The sequence below is a fragment of the Lepidochelys olivacea genome, assembly GCF_965140295.1.
Source record: "Lepidochelys olivacea isolate rLepOli2 genome assembly, chromosome: 3".
Lineage (NCBI taxonomy): Eukaryota > Metazoa > Chordata > Testudines > Cheloniidae > Lepidochelys > Lepidochelys olivacea.
In genome coordinates, this window is record NC_140413.1 from 99695508 (window position 1) to 99713071 (window position 17564).

General features: G+C 42.1%; 1 protein-coding gene across 4 annotated transcripts in view; it reads right to left on the reverse strand.

The window, feature by feature from the left end:
- Positions 1–17564, reverse strand: part of ARHGAP18 (Rho GTPase activating protein 18) — a 120070-nt gene that overhangs the window by 30054 nt on the left and 72452 nt on the right. For all 4 annotated transcript variants that reach the window (XM_084622851.1, XM_084622852.1, XM_084622849.1 and 1 more), the window contains exons 3-6: positions 15286–15521; positions 12660–12735; positions 4703–4872; positions 1969–2134 (exon numbers count right to left, since the gene is read on the reverse strand). In XM_084622851.1, the coding sequence (XP_084478977.1) occupies positions 1969–2134; positions 4703–4872; positions 12660–12735; positions 15286–15521 (648 nt within the window). The remainder of the gene's footprint in view (positions 1–1968; positions 2135–4702; positions 4873–12659; positions 12736–15285; positions 15522–17564) is intronic.

Below are 17564 nucleotides of genomic sequence, written 5' to 3' on the forward strand. Positions count from 1 at the left end.
AAAAAAATGCATGGACTTCCTGCATCCTCCCACTATCGCATGGATGCTCTGGGCAAATTACATTGCAGGTGAGAGAGGAGAGACACAGAGAAGCTATAGGGTATGTCTACACTGCATCTGGGAGCAAACCTCCCAGCCTAGGTCCACAGACTTGTTCTAGCATGCTAAAAATAGCTATGTAGACTTTGCTTTCATATGGCAACTTGGGCTGGGGCTGGAGCTCGGGCTCAGGCTTTGAGTCACAGCATCAAAGCAACATCTACACTGTTATTTTAGCACACTGGTGCAAGCCCCCTTAGCATGAGTCTGTGGGCCCAGGCTGAGGGGCTTGGTCCCACATGCAGTATAGACATCCCCACAGAGGGTCCTGTACCCTTGACGTGGGAATAGCAACTGTCAAGCCACTCCATTTCCTGGGAGGCAGGGTGACATTCTGTTGCCTCTTTCCCACACTGTTGTGGGGCCCCTAAATCAAGTTCATCTTTTTGGTTTGGGTGCAGGACAAACTATTTTAGCCAATTTACTTGTTTTCCCTGCTGGCAGTCATTTCAAAAACATGCCAGAGATAATGTTAAATTAAAACTACATTGGTTTGGTAAGAAGGCCTATTTAAATACACAATAAAAAAAATCAAGAGAAAAAGGTATTTTGTTTGCACACCATTTTCTACTGGTTGTAGCACAGGCACTTCTGCAGGGTGGAAATTCATTTAGGAATCAAGGTCACAAAGATGGTTGTGTGTATGCTTTTGCATTTAAAAAGTTATTTTCTGCTACTGTAAAGTGAAAAGTGTATTCAGAGGAATCAATTGTATCCTGCTGTATGTCTCTCAATGCTCTCTGTTGCTTTCAATTATTTAAAGGGAGCTATTTCACTGTCACATCCACTGAACCTTGACAACAGGGCTTTGCCCAAAGTGGGTTTGTGATTAACTGGTAATACATTTCGAGCTCTTGTAAAACAGTTAGCAGAAGGTCAGAAAAGCAGACAACTACCAAAACACTGAAAACCTCTTGCAACTTGAAATAGGTTTCCACGTATTTCTAGTTTTTGAAAAGGAGTCAGAATCATACATAGGCTCCAGTGCCTTGATGCCACAGTGACTTTCTACAAGAACTGCCTTAACAGACCCCCTCCCCTGCCCCCTAGTGTGTATGAAACCATTCCAACACACAACACAGAAAAGCACAGATCTGCAAATACCTAAAAGAGGTTGCGATCTGAGGAAATGCAGGATCTGTTAGGGCACATCAATATAAGTTACTACAGGAAGAAAGATGGCAAATTATTACCGTGGGCAAGAGGTGCAGGCTGAATGTGGAGGGACCATATAGGATGGCACGTTTTGTGCCTTATACAGAGCTCAGCACAATGCAATAGAACAGGATAAGGGTGATGAGGAAGTATCTACTCTTAAGCAAATCCTCCCATCCTCATGAAAAGGGGCTGCTTTAGGGACTATGGAACAGAGAGGGCTGGAGAATTGCTTTTGTCAAGCCAAACACAAGTTATTGGGCTCACAACAGAAGGAATTACAATGGTATTCTATGGCCTGTGTGATGCAGGAAGTCAGCCTACGTGATCTAACGGTCCCTTCTCACCTTGGAAGCTCTGAAACTATGAATCTCTGAAAGGCTCTGAAGCAACGCTTCCATCATACTATAGTACTACCAGAAGGATTCCTTTCCCCTGCTCCCTAAGACATCTGCCCAGTGCCTGGCCTAGAATGCCTGGCCTGCTAAAGTTAGTTGCCAGAGGATTTTAGCCCTAAAATCCTCCTTAGCTGGAACAGTTGATGTGCATGAGGCTGTTTAAATGTGGAGAGAGTCAAGAGCTCCCTGGCTACAGTGTAATGCTGAATCAGGGGCGACATTACCAGCTAATGTACATCTCTCCTTTTGGGATTGTTTAAAAACAACCCCACCCAAACCCATTTGTTTCTAAAGAATTTATAACTGTACTACTCACCTTTCGTTTTGATTTTTATGGCCTTCTGTTGCTTGAATTCTGTCCCCAGTAAGTCATACAGTGCAGTTAGCTCAATCAGTGCTAATGAATAGACTTTCTTCATGTCCTGAGGAGCCAGATCACCAATCTTTGTGGTACCCGTTTTGTCCTTTGGCAATCTGAAATTCTAGAACATAGGATTTGCATCATGGCAAATAAACAATCTCAACACATTGAAGGACAAAGAAAAGTGACAAGTATAAAGGCCATTCTGCTACTGTGGCTCCACTTTTGTAACGAAACACATTGCTACAATTGGGTGCCACAGGAGAGTGACATAGTTTAAAAAGGTTTCAGAGTAACAGCCGTGTTAGTCTGTATTCGCAAAAAGAAAAGGAGTACTTGTGGCACCTTAGAGACTAGTCTCTAAGGTGCCACAAGTACTCCTTTTCTTTTATAGTTTAAAAAGCAGGCTATCTGCAGCGTGTAAATTCCCCATGCTTCTTGCATATTCAAAGCTTGCGTGGAAAAACCTATACACTGCAACGACCATATCTGATTGCAAAGAGCAAATCTGTGATGGATGGAACCCTGTCTAGCGCAGATCATTTGATTAGTATGCACTTCTGGGTGGTATCTCTTTCTGTTCTCCCTTTTTTATGTTGTCTATTTAGGTTCCAGTTTCACTGGGGCTTCGAGTAAATGCAGAAGTCTGCCTAGATGCAGTTGACTGTAGGATCAGGGTCACAGACGATAAGCTCTCTGGGGCAGGAACCTGTTCTCTTACATGTTCTCTTACACCTCACTCATTCTTGGGTGCCACATAAAAAATTAGTAATAGGGGGCTCACTGTTGTTCCCTCCCTCATTATTTACTATTTGTATTACCATACCACCTTGGACCCCAGTCACGGAGCAAGGCCCATTGAGCTAGACATGGTACAAACACAGAAAAAAAAGATGAGCCCTGCCCATAAGAGCTTATTTGACTTTACTGCTGCTTCCTGTGATACAGGAAGTCTAACTCTAGCAGATAAGGGCTGGATGCATCTCTTTTAAAGTATAACAGACCAAGAACTGAGCAGGAAGATTACTCAAAAGCTAGGCATGGAGTTCTTTCTGCTGGAAAGGGCCCTTGATACCTTCACGGTCCTCTAGTCTCAGTTGGCTGACATATAGCTGAATTTGGGGTTGAAAACTCTGCGTGGCTGCTGAGCCAGCCCTTATTTATGATTGGTGGATGTAACCAGCTTCCTGCTTGGGATTTAATTAACACACTTTATACGCTTCTTTTTTCAAATCAATATATAAGACCATGTGAATATTTTGGGTAAGGGAGGGAAGGTCTTTACAGATCACACATATCAATAGTCAGATCACTCCTTTTCTGAAATGTTTCGCTGCCTTAGGATTGTTCATCCCTAAGGTTATGAAAAAGGCCATAGCCACTTCAGTATGTAGACAGTCAATAAGTAAAACTCCAGTAAATTGCTCTTTGAATGTGTGACTCTTCTACAATTGAATCAAAGACTTCTCATAAGCCAGGCCACAGTTTCCATTCCTGATTTTTTCTGCATTACTGAAGTGTGAGTCAAACATTTTTCAAAGCAGGTTTATTGTATTAAAACTAAGGGAATGTTCAGTAATTATTACTGGCAGAAATGTTTGTGTGCTTATCTAAATTGAGTGTTTGAAGAAAATTGAAACATTATTATTCCAAGCACTGAGTTTACTCAGACATGTTTGCACACAGTGTATGACAAAAAAAAATTGCTATTTTTTTAAAAATGGTTAATTTGTAGTGTGTGTGAGTGCATGTTTCTAACGTTTGTGAAATTCTAAGGCTATTAGTATTGATTTACCCTTATTAAGAATAAGACTCATCAGTTGACAGATGGGAATGTGGAACTAGGGAGAAACAAATCCTCACATTTTGGAAATATTCCTTGACTTTTTGTTATAACAAAAATTAAATATTTTCCGAAGGATTAAAATGCCTCATTTTTATACATGCTCATGTGTTATGTGCTGGGCACCTTAGCAGGTGCCATAAGCAGTATGATTAAGCATAGAAAATGTGAAACCCAGAAATGATCAACGTATCTATTGAAAAGGGACCCATCCCCAAACTGTACATCTCTATTACAAGTGTAAAGATCAACCCATTCTTCATTCTCACCCTTTCACCTCAGTGGGCCACATGAAACTTCTGCTGGAGTCCATCAATGCTCTTTAACCAACAAAAGAGGTCTCTATTAAGTGATGCAAGGCACCTCACCCCTATTAGTGTAGTGAGCAAGGAACTAGGGCCAACACTAAATGGTGAAGATCCTCAGCTGGTGGACATTGTCAGAGTTCCATTAACATCTAGCTGAAGGTCTACCCCAATAAATATAACCTGAGTTTTCTGAACTGCAATGAAAATAACTATTACTGAGCAGACCATGTCAGGCTGAAGTCCTAATTTTTAAGCATTACTAGTCCTCAATTTCTTTAAGATAAGGTACAGCGTTGAAAAGGTACTGGCAAATAGTAGGCATAAGATTTCCACACTTATTAAGGGCCGAATACTACTCTCCTATAACACACACACAGAAGGGACCCAATCCAATGAGAGAAGGATCTCTAGGGGCCTGAAAAAAATAAAGCTATAGCATTCTGAATCTTCTTGTTCCAACCAATATCACAGAAACAATGTCAAAAAGGCTAAAATAAAGTTTATGAAATGACTACAGCAATGAATGAGAAACACCTACAGGAAGTAGCGTATCGTCCTCTTTGCCTTTGCACATTTTGCCTATTGAGCTGTCTTTGAGATTGGCTGCCTGCTCTGCAAATGAAATCTCTAAATTGATATCCGTTTCAGAAACTGGCACATCCTCAAGCAGGCTGGTCTTTTCACTGATACCGAGGCTGAAGTCCGAATCTGAAAACAGAAGGGGGGGGAAAAAAGTCATCAGCACTTTCAAATATTGCCTCTCTCCTCCTCTGGTTTGCATGAAAGTAAATATTTAGGACTCCAGACATGTTAATCCTGTGCAGGGGGTGGAAACTCTTGGGGCAAAATCTCTGCTGTGTAACTCCAATGACTGGAGCTATGTCAGCCGAGAATTTTCATCTCATGGAGTTGCACTGGAATAATTCTGCCAAGAGGCAGAATTTACCTCCTCCTTATCCCTCATGGAAAAGGCAAAACATTCTATCATTCTATCCCAAATAAACCAGAGATTCCTGGGATCTGCCAGAACCAAGCAGCTTCTGCACAGAAGTCCCTTGCCTCAGATCTGCTTCCCATCCTCCTCTCTTCCTCTCGTGCCCTGCAACCATTAACTGCACAACTCCTTCAGCGGCCATGCTTCACGGGGCAACCCTGAACACCAGTTCTTTGTCCTGCAGGTCTGAAACTGGTGTGTGGGATGGGGGTGCAGGTGTGGGAATCCAATAAAGCGTGACTGAGTCCTGACATTCTTATCCCCTTCCCATCGTGTAGAGCCTGAATCTCTCAAAGCCACTACGGAGACGCTTCCGTGAAAAAAAGCTGGGCAGAGAAGAGTGGGAGCACGTAATGGTGGCACCACTTCTCTTTCCTTGTTGCCCTCAAGAAGGAACTGGGCACTGAACAAATGATTTAGAATAATAATTCATTTTTTGTTTTGTTTTTTAAATAGAGGCAGTTCTTTTACCATTTAACCCAGAAACAGCCTGCTTTTATAGGTAATTACCAGGTGTTTTTCATTCCCAATGTGTCACTGGTATCAGGAGACAAGAGAAGGGTGCAAAGTGTTTTCAGGGGGAAAAATAATTTTAAATATTCTATTCTGCAAAAGAAAAATTCCAGTCAATACACAAAACAATTTATCTTATCACAAAGTACCAAAGAGAACCCAGTCAGTCAATGGCTCTGACTGGGTGAGCATTCTGACACCATCACCACCACCAGCATCATTGTTACTTGTAACCTGGTATCCCCACAAAGCTCCCCATCAGGATTTTGGTCCCATTGTGAGAGGTTCTGTACAAGCATGCTGGAAGACACCCTGGCTCCACTGACATCAAAGGCAAAATTCTCAGTGACTTCAATGGGCTAGGATGTCACCCTCTGGTCCCTGCCCCCAAAAGCTCACAATCTGTTTAAAGACAAGATGCTGCAAGTGAGTGTGAAAAACAATGGAATGGGAAGTGGGACAGAAGGATGAGGGAAACCATAATAAGAGCATGTGTTTGTACAGACTAGCTGTTGTGTAATGAAACATCCAACAGATGGCTTTATTTTCACCATTGTGGGAAACTTAGGGGTGCCAATTCTCAGATGTCTCTGAATTCCTTACTCCAAAAGGGGCAAGACATGGCCCCCTAGGAAATAGCCTCACCTTGAGCAACTTCTCTGTACCACCTCATGCTCACTGACCCTAGTGTAAGGGCTATGGTGGGGATAGGCTGGATAAGGGAGAAGGTGCAACTGAAATGGTGCTGCACTCCAGCTATTCTCTGCTCCCCCCAGCCCAGAGAAGGGTTTAAGCAGTGCTGCTGTCTCCCAACATTACAAACCCAAACAGTGTGGGAAAGAATAAATTACAAAATAAAACGTTTTATTTTATTTTAAAAAAGTGGCCCATACTGGTTTGAAAAGTCTATATTTTAAAGTAAAACTATTTGTGGAGAGCTTGGAGCTGAAACTATTCCATGCAAACTGCCCCAGCCAGGGCCATACTCTTGGAGTTCTTCACATGGAAGGGCTGGCCTTAAGATCTTCAAGCTGTGAAATCAGCAGCATCAGTTTCAGAGTAAGCCATAATGTCTAGCACTCAGTTAGGACTCTGAGGTCCATTCAGCAGGGACTGAAGCAGCTCCAAAGAGAGGAACGGTTTTGATTGGGGGGGAGGCAGTATGCTTTTATTCTACTCACAACTGAGTGTAAAGCTTTGAGAAGTAGAATAAAATAGTTGTAAAATATATATATTTGACCAGTTTCTCTCTTCAGAGTAGCTTCAGCCTGAGCTGTGTTAGAACCTCAAAGGCTTCACTGAGCAGATGTGAAGGATCAAGCTGAAGCTGAAACTGGAGCTGCTGAATTCAGCAAAGCGATATCAAATGTCTTAGAATCGCAAAACTTCTAGGGCCAAATTCAGCTCTGCATCAAGTCTACTGAATTCAGTTGGATTACACCACAGATATATTTGGCCCCGGTGTTTAATACATTTAAACTGATTTTTTAAATGGTAAAAGGGGAAATAGGGTTCTTATTTCTCTATTATTATTTTTATCAGGATGTTGTGGTTAATGTGTCTTGTCTGATCCATGCATCTTTTGCCCAATATCAGCTTGGAACAGAACTGTTGTTAGCAAACAGTAATACAGTAGTTCCTGTTTCAGCCCTCTGTTTAGATGGAAGTTTTGGGTTTGTTTGGTTTTTGTTTTTGTTTTTTGGGTATTGATGTCTTTGTAATGATATAAAAGCTTCAAAGACATGTGGAAATGCTGCTGTTCGTATTTGGGGTTTAATGTTTGTGCAGTCCTGATCCTATTGCTTTGTGTTTATTAACTAGGAAACAGCTGTAAGAGGAAGTAGATGTGCTGGGTTGTCAATTTACCAGTTGTGGTCAGAGTTTCATATGACAGAAATGTGAGTGTGATACCAAAAAAAAAAAAAAAGTAAATACTGGATATTAAAGGGGACGTGCAAAAGGTGTGTTTTAAAACTGGGCCTGCACTGTCATTTTGCTTCCCTGTGATGTATAAAGAAGGCTTGTGTTTAAAAAAAAATCCTGGGAACATCAGAAAGGTTAAGTCTGGTCTTTCCTGGAGAACATAATGGATGTCCCAGAGGATGTATACTGTACACTATGACTTACGTAAATGTTAGGCTTCACGTGTTTATTGGAGGGGTAGAGCGATTTAATCTTTAATTAATATGTTCTTCCTCCAAAATGCTAATTGGTCACTGAATTTGTACCCACAAACTAACAGACTGTTTTAGATTGTCATTGTTTCACTAGCTCTCCAAACAGAGAGTCTTCCACGTGGCACAGTCATTTATTTCTAACATTAAAAAAAAAAAAGCAGGAAGAAAAACTTTTGAAAAAATGTTTCAGGCCTTATTTATACACCATAAAGAAGCAAATAAGGACACAGCTCCATTTTTTCCTTTAAGTTACCTTTAACGAGATTCAATTTTTCCTTCAGTTACAAGGGTACTACTGCCACTGACTTCAATGACTTATGTAACTGAGGCAGAAATAGACCGTATTTTGGGTTTGGGGTGATTTTTCTCTCAATTTGGAATAGGAAAACTACTACACGGAATGTTTGGAGCCTGAATGTTGGGGATTGGTCCTGCTTTGAGCAGGGGGTTGGACTAGATGACCTCCTGAGGTCCCTTCCAACCCTGATACTCTATGATCCTGATTCCACTGAAGACAATGGGAGCTTTGCCACAGTCTCCTGTGGGAGCAGAACAGGCTCAAATACAGTAGACTATATTTATGAAAAGTTAGGGAAACAAATGTTGTACTAATGTGTGCATTAAGCTGAAACTAGCAAACAAACATCTTTCACATTTCCATCATTCCCCCTCTTCCACCTCAGTGCTGAAAGGGGGATTAGGAACTTCTGGGAATCACTAGGGCATTTTGTGGGCATCCATGCTCCTTCCTGGACAGATGTACGGGGCAGTCTCCATTTAAGGAGAACCATTCTCTCCCACTCCCAACCATGCCTCATTCTTTCCTGACTGACATCCGCATTCCTGGGGCCAGCCAGGAAGAATTTATAAATGCTGCTGGCCTCAAGTGTCTCACAGTGGACATGCTTCACAGAGGGCTGAATCCCCCTCTTACCCTGAGGCTAGGGCTGGTGCAGAGCCTGAAGGAGGTGGCTTGCATCGCCATGATTTTGGGGTCCTCAAGGCCAGTTTCACCCTGAAGCCTGCCATGAATTTTGCCCCAGTTTTAATGGTCTCTGTGAACTTTAAAGAAGCCAGGAAATAGGTGGGGCACAGGAGCATGCCCCTCCTACCCCAATCCATGCCCCACCTCTTGCCTGCCCTGAAACACCTCCTGCCCAAGGGGCACCTGTGGAGTGGGGCATTCTTCACCTGGGAATATACCCTGGGGGTTGCTTTGTAGCCCCTTTGTGTTGACACAGCGGGCTTGCAGGGCAACCATGAACGGGCCCAGAGGGAGCACGCTACGCCACTGGTCCACAGTCTGCGCTGTCTGCATATTAGTTTCCAGGGGAAGTTGTTTTTAACCTGTATAGGTTACATCCACGTAGCATCTCTACCCCTGTGTGCTAGTGATGCAGTCATACTCGGGGCGGGGGGGGCGGGTTCTCAGGCTAAGAGTCACCCAGGAAAGAAAGGTAGAAGTTGGTGATGGGATAGTGGCAGGAAAAGCGCCTGTAGGTTTCTTTTGGCTAAGTGATGGTAAACTTCAAGCAAAGGAGTCAACTGATGTCCACAAGGCATGTGGGAATTTGTTATAACCATACTGCATAATCAGAAAACAAGAGAAAGACATGCCCAGCTTGCTTCGGACTCAGTCTAACTCCCTTTAAAGCCAATGGATATCTGTCAGTGAGTGTTGGATCAGGCACGAGACACTCCAAGGCCATATTTCCAAAAGCTATTTATGAGCACAGTTTTACTAAAATCATTGGAGCTTTGCCAATTTACACCAGCTGAGGATCTGGCCCCAATCCTGGAAATTTCAGAGTGTCTTTCAACTAAGCTCTAGTCCCTCTAGGTCTTAGATGAAAGTCCCTTAGCGACCTCTGTTTTCTAACTGCCTGCTCATTATGCTTTGGGTTTACCCTTCTAAAAGCATCTTACTCAGCATGCTTACCCTGGAAGCTGGCCCTTTGAATCTGGAAGAGATAACCAGCTGCAGCCCTACATTAGTCATTTTGTCTTGGCTGTTGCTACTCTGAGTGATGAGTTCTCAGTTTGTTTATGTTTTTTTCTTAGAATATCTTTTCCTGAGGAAGCAGCACATGTTCTCACTATCCTTAACTCTTACCTGAGCTCCTTTACATGATCATCTAAAGAGCACTGCATCTATTTACCTTCAGGGCATGCTGTGATTTTTTTGGGGGGATTTTGATAAAGGAGTGAGGGTTGTGGATGGTTAAATCTGTGAGATTATTGTAATTTCTGTTAGGCATATAGCAGGTAGCCTGGCAAATGATGTTTGGCAGCTCAATGAGTGTCCTTTGGATTTTATTTTTGTTTTGTAGATATACACACACAAGCCATGGAGATAGAGGTTTCAAGAAATCCAAATAAATGAACCTCCCCATGGATACTAAACATACTAGGACTAATTGACTAGACTGAACTGTCCCCCCTGGATTGGGCCAGTCAGGAAAGAACAAAAAATGTGAACAATGGGGAACCTTTCACATTATTTCCTGAGTTTGCTGACATCTGTTCAACCAAGGAAGAGTTTAGGTTAGGGTAGAAGAAAAAAAGGGACGGGAACAGGCTCAAGGAATCTGAGTTCACATGCTCCATGGAATTTTCAGTATAATTATCAATAACAGTAGTAGGCAGTGTGGCCTAGTGGACAGACCATGGGACTCAAGAGACCTCAGTTCTAGTCCCGGATCTGCTACTGATCTTGTCTCATTTCCCCTTCTGTAAAATGGGGCTAGAGATCCTATGAACATTTCTGTAAAACACTTTGAGATCTGCTGATAAAAAAAAGCGAGGTATTATTATAGCATCACCATCCTCAATTTGGCACTTCAGTCAGATGCTCTTGAGAAATGGACGCTTCAGACACCTAACTAGGAGCAATCATCACTTTCAGAATATGACAAACCATAGATTTCACAGCCATTAACAAGTTTAAAAATATGGAATGTAGAAAACAGAGGCATCACTATGATTTAAATTTCTAAAAAAAGTAAAAATCTATTATAACAAATGATACTAGTGCATTTTTCAGGTAAAACTGGTAAAAGCATTTTAACTTTACAATAATGCCTCTGGATTTAGATTTCATAGGTATTTGGTGTCTTTGAAACTCCGACAATGTTTATTTATTGCCTTTAAAGCCAATCACTGTTTACATTACACCAATTAGCTCATTATTCTAGAAGAAAGGGATCATGACAGTCCTGAAACAGGTGCAGCAGATTTTAATGCAGCTCAAGTTGGATGGCTTTCCTGCAAAAATGAACTGATTTTCTTCTTGTTCTAATCTCAAGAGCAGAGCCCACTTTAGCATGCTGGCAAAAGCAGAAGTGTATTAGGATGTAAGTAGGCTACATTTGCCTTGCCCATCGCAATCTGCGCTAGGGAGAGCTAACATATGGAATTTGCCTTTCAGAATTTCCCATTTCTAAAGGGTTCATCAGGCCACTGGAAAAAAATCACCAGATGTGATAAAACTCTGCAATAATTGCTTGGTAATTTTCCAGCTCCAAATTTTAGTGTAGTTTATTGACACAAGCACCAGGCTTCTCTTCCTTCCCTTGTGCTGACCCAGCATTTTGGCAGCTCTCCCACTTGTTCACAGTTCTTACCACTGAAAGGTTTGCTGAAAGCAGGAAAGGGTAAGATTAATAATGCTTCTGGAAACACAAGAACTGTGGGGGGCTCATTTCTACCTCTCTCTCCTTCTCCTCTCTTTTTACATTGTGTATGTTTTGTTATTCATCTTTCCTGTTTTTAACCCTCTGTTAGCTATTTCTCCAAAATACTTTGGATACACATTCTAAAATTTGGAGGTGGTTAATCAGTCTTCCTGTATATGTATCTACAAAGTGTCCAGTATAATATCTAGATGCCCTCCAGTCACTTGTCGGGTTTTTTTTAAAGGAAAGAGTAAGTCTCTAGAAAAATAATAGAAGTATTTAGGCCAAATTCAGGACTTGAGTGGCTGGAACTACGACTTGATTGTACCTTTATGGTTCAGAGTACTGTTGCAAGTGGTGAGCAGCTGCATAGCCCCAACAGGAGCTCCAGGAGACATAGGAGATGCAAACCAGCCACAACCCCTTACTACAGGGGGCTGGAGAGCTACTGTCAAGCACAAGGGGTGAAATCTGGATTCACTGAAATCAGTGGGAGTTTTGCCATTGATTTTAGGAAGGCCAAGATTTCATCAAAGGGCTGCAATTAGGCCCTGCCCCTATGTGGGCTGGTCTTTATGCCCTCTCTGTACCTCACCCTGTTGTTCAACTGGATAGGGCACGGCAGAACCTACCCCTAAAGGCAAAGAACTCCCCCTACTTTCTGTTCTCTCCATGAATATAGTCAACTAATTAAACACTGATATTTTCTCTCACTTTGAGCCCTAAATATATAGCAAATCCTTACATTTTTCTTACTTCTTTTGCTCTTGCTCTCTCATATTTACTGATGAGCTTTTCCACAGCTCTTGTTTCTTGTGTTGAAAGTGCAGAAGAGAGACAACCAAAGGGATAAAAATGAAGAGCTAAGAATGAGCCATTGGTGCGGACCTTTATCAAAGCATTCTGCTGTAAAATTATCACAAGATTTACCAGACTTTTCAAAGGACACCATCTATAAATGCATTTTAAAATGTTACAAACTTGGAAAGATGTGGTCCACAGCTATATTCATACAGTTTATCCAGTGGCTTTTTTTCTCTGAAATGTTACTGAAAATGTGGACCTGTTCTTCAGTATGCCGTGAAGCTAAGACACTATGGAACAGAAAAAAAGAGCAGAGGAGCTGCTCAGCATTACCATCTTTCACTTCATCTTGAGCTTCATTTTTATTCTCTCTTGCTGTCACAGATGAGGGCTCACTCTCATCAGAGACCTAAAAAAGCAAAGAGAAACCAAGTCATCTCTAAGCTCAAATACCAATAGCTTATTACACCAAACAACAGAATGTAAGCAACTCCTTTGGCCCTGATCTTGTGAGTGGTAGACTTGCAACCAAGGAGAGCCCCTCTGAAGTCAATGGAACTCCCTGGGGGTGTAGCAGTCCACCCATGCACTGTCAGTTGTGGGACTGGGGTGTTTGATAAGAGCCTCTTAATCACAGACATGGGACATAGGAAATTAAGTCCCTTGACCAAAAACACAATTAGACACAAACTTAGTTCAGATGTCACTACAGCTCCACCATAATATGCAAAATGAATGGGAAAGGCTAAAATGTGAATTAAAGCCACAGTCTGCGCTGGCGGGGCTGTAGAGGGGGAGATTATATGTAATATAACCACAGAACTGGGACTCAGGAGAGCTGAGGTCAATTCCTGGCTCCGCCACTGGCCTGCTGTGTGACCTTGTGCAAGTCACTTCAACCTCACAGTGGCTCTGTTTCTTTATCTGTAAAAGAGGCATATGACACTGACCTCCTTTGTAAAGTGCTTTGAGTTGTACGGGTGAAAAGCATTATATAGGAACTAGGTATTATTATTATTATAATATTTCGGTGGGAGCTCCCAGGAGGAATTCTGATTGACTCAGCCCAAAAGCACAAGCTGCAGCAGAAGCCCTGTCGCCCTGGTGCAGAATGTAGCATGCACTCCCTCCTGTGATTTGATGGGTCCAAGACAGATCTGGCCCTGCTGCCATCCCAGTCCTTGTCGGGGGAGGCTAGCGATGTTAGCTGTGCATACTGCTTGCATTCCCAGCAACTGTATAGCTGGTCCACGCCACAAAGGGACAAGAAGGGAGGGAGGACAAAGGCCACTTCTGCCATTTTTGCTCCCATAGTGCAGCCTTGCAGGACCAACTACAATCCAGCCCTGCGTTTATAAACAAACAAAACTTCTGAAGTTCCATTGCTTGTTTATGTCTAAGATTATTATGGATACAGTATTTGCCAGGAAATCCTCATACGCATGGTCCAGACAGTTTCTTATTTCCATATTAAAGTTTCATTAACTCCCTGCACAGCCCAGAATGTTAACTAGATATTTAGTGATCTGGCTCTTGCCTGGCATTTTAGATAAGTTCTGTACAGCCCAAGACTTGGGGAGAATAAGGGTGAACTGCAAAATTTTGGTGGAAAAACAAGTCAGGTTCATTTTGTTTTAAAATCCTAGATCCTGAAAGGCAAATCCTACTCCCACCTCTGTGAGTGCAGAGAGCGCCAGATCTACGGCTGTTCCACAGCCTGGGGCGGGGCAGAGCAGGAGGCGGGGAGCTTTTGCAGGGTATATGCAATCCCAATGCACAAAGAGCATAGCTCCAGAGGACTCTGTGCAGTCACACAGCTGCTCTTTGGGGACATGGCAGGGAAGGATGGCAGGGAAGGATCCATGACTCGATAGCTTTTTTCCTGTCCTACCTCTTTCCTGTTGGTAGAGGAGGGATACAGAAAATAGGCAGAGGCTGTATTAGGTTGGAGTATCAGCAGCAGAGAGGCTTCACTCCTGTTTTGTGGCATGGAAGGGACAGTGTAGGAAGATTTTTCTTTTTTTTCCTGTTTAGAACCTTCTCTTTGGTACATGCTGCAAGATTACAGGTACTCGTTTGTGCTGCATAATTTATGGCTTGAATACAAGAACCTGAATGTCCTTTTTCATGCTGAATTAACACAGTTAAGAGTGAAATGACACTGCTCTAAACTGCATTTTATCCCGCCTCTGCGATCTAACGGTATAACAATGTATAACACAACTTCACTCTTTGGTATAACCTGTTTCCTACAAAATGGGCCCCAGAATGTTTTGCAGAATTAACGGTCCCAAGTCCCATATTCCCCTCCCCATCCATATGCAGAAGGGAGCCAGATCTTGGTGAAGGAGAAGTTCTGTCTCTGCAGCATGTAGCTTACAAACTTCCTCTGGAGAATTTTAGTTCCACGGTGTTAGAAGGGATGGGTCAAGTGTGGGAGGAAATCAACTGGTCTCAGTTTCTCCACCTCGCTGCCACCACTTGAAGTGCAATGCTCAGGAACAAAAATGAGGGTAAGTGGCCACAAAGCGAATGTCAAGGAACAAGGCCTCCATGTGGATGGCCCTGCGCCACCATCAGATCAGTATCTTCTCCCGGCTGAATGCCTAGCTGCTGCTTTGGGGGGCTGGAAGGGAAAAGAGGTCAAACCCCAACCCACACAACAGAAAAATTACCAGGCAACTCCCTATACTGAATCCAAGTTTCTTCTTCCATGTGTGGCTTACTCCTGTGTAGGGAAGAATAGCTCTTCCTTTTTATGTTTAATATTTGCTTTTGAAAACTCCACTCTACATGCTAAATGTATTCAGCATTGGCCTAACTTTGCTGCCACTGAAGTCAGTGGGAGTTTTACTATTGACTTTAGGGAGCAGAGTTAGGCCAGTACTGAACCCTTCTGAAAAGGCCAGCCAGGGTTTCAGCAAAGTAGAACAAAGCCAAACCACACTAAGGAGCTTACTTTTTCCTTTGAATCACTTTGTTGCCTGAAGATATCTCTGACGTCAGGAACATGGTACGGCTTGTTTTTTTTCCTCAGGGTTTGTGAGACAGTCTCCACTCGCTTCTGTACTGCTGCTGTCTGAGTTCGCGTCAATGTGGACAGAAACACCATGCTGTCTAGGGAATCTCCTGTGCTCTCACTAAAAAGGTTTGACAGCCCAGCTTCCTTTAACCACTCTTCTTCCAATTCTCCCTCTGTGCCAGGAGAGAAGAGAAAAATCAAAGGACATGAATGCTAGATTTTTGGGTCTGAGCTCTGTAGCTGAGCACAGTGGGTTAAAGCCACACCGTGTAGTCTGTGTGAACCTACAGGAAAAGGTCCAGGAGTATCTGCAAGTGGAGTGCAATTCTTAGCATGGTCACACATTATATTAAGGGGACTCTTATGGTGTCTAAACAGTTAATACGTGATTAACGCTCTAAAAAAATTATGTTACTGTGGATTGTGATAGAGTTTGACAAGTCAACAGGTGGTTTAGAACAGTCTATAGCACCTTCTGCTGAGGTACTTATAACCATCTACCTTGTAACATGCTAATTAATTTCTATGGATTAATCCTTCATATGCCATTTACAAACGTGATCCTTACTGCTCTTCACTGTTTCAACTTCTAACTAAGCAGTTAAGATCTCTTTCTCTGCCAGCTGTCCCTATTCCAGTGGAGGGGGTGGGTGGGAGGAAGCTTGAAAGCCTTTAATCAGAACCACTTTATTTATAGTTTAGTACTCAATCTTTTTATACCATTAACTTAAATTTGTGTGCCTTGTTGTTTTTTTAGTACATTAATTCCTATAGCTTTTCACTAGTGTGATCTAGTTCAATTTGATCAGGGCTTATTCAATCTAATAGGCAATTTTAATGCAATTTTTAATTATCTATACTGATGCCGTCTCTAATCTGTACTGATATGCAGTAAGATGATCACTGCTTTGTTGTTTCTAGCTGATGATGTATCTTTTATTGACCATTCATTGCAGAAAGGCAGAAGGCATCTGTTAATTATTGTGATTGACCAAGAGTGTAATATAAACTGTACTCTTCAAACACATTTTTACATAATCGTGCTTGTTTAAAAATTGCTACCAAACCCTGTACTGATGTGGAGTGGATTGTACTGACCTTTGATGTTGCCCTCAAGTGTTTAATGGTCATTAAGTATGTAGAGCTGGATTCTCATCTCAGTTAAATCAATGGAGTAGCCCTGGATTAACATCAGTTTATCTGAGAGATTAATCTGGCACATAATCTTTCATATTTATATTCATTGTAGCCTACTGTCTCTTAAACCCTGGTGAGCATCTTTGTATTCATGGACAAGTGAAAGAGTAGAGCTCTCACTGAACAGCGGTAGAGTCTGTATTACAAATTTGTTACTGCATTGGGGCAATAGCCTGAACTTCTTACTTGGACAAAACTCCCCATTGACTTGGAGTTTTCCCCCAGCAGGAAGTTCAGAATTTGGAGTAAGGACTAGAAACAAGGAATCTGTAGCGTAGTTTGTTACCTTCTTCTGAAATCCCACCCTCAGGTAAAAGTGCCTATGGGGGCTAGTATGAGCACGAGGCCCCCTGAAAGCCTATGAGATTTGTGCTACTAACTCATTGATCATCTTTGAAAATCCCACCCCAAAACTTTAATTTACCATTTTCAGAATTTGGGGGGAGGGGGAGTTTCCTAACAATTTTGTATCTTTGGGGGAAGCGCACACCATATTGTTGAAAATAAATGCTTCCTTTAAATTTAGATTACTTTTACATTCTGGTATTCAGGGCTTTGGATCTTTATCGGAAAAGTCAGCGGTTGCCATATTGGATTCACCTCGTCCAAAATCCTGTCTCTGACAGGGACGGGTACCTGATTTTTCACAGGAAGGTCTAAACCCCCCATAACAGATTATACCATGTCACAACTGTAGGAGTTGTTGCTTCCTAAACCCAGGTAGTCAGTGGTTGGCTTCTGTTCTGAAGCATGAGATTGTATGCCCATTATGCAATTTTATCGTACCTATTGTAATTACTAATTGTATTAACAAATCCTTTTCTTCCTAAGCACAAGAATATAATCTGTCTATAAATCCTAAACTAGTATAATTTGAAAATAGAGAATATCTGGGAATACCTTTTAAGGAAAATAAAACTTATTTTAGCTACTCTGGCATAACTCTTTAAGGACAGATTTTTTTTTTAAAGCAGCCACAAATTTGGGGTACCTCATTTTTGGGTGTCCAATTTAAGGCA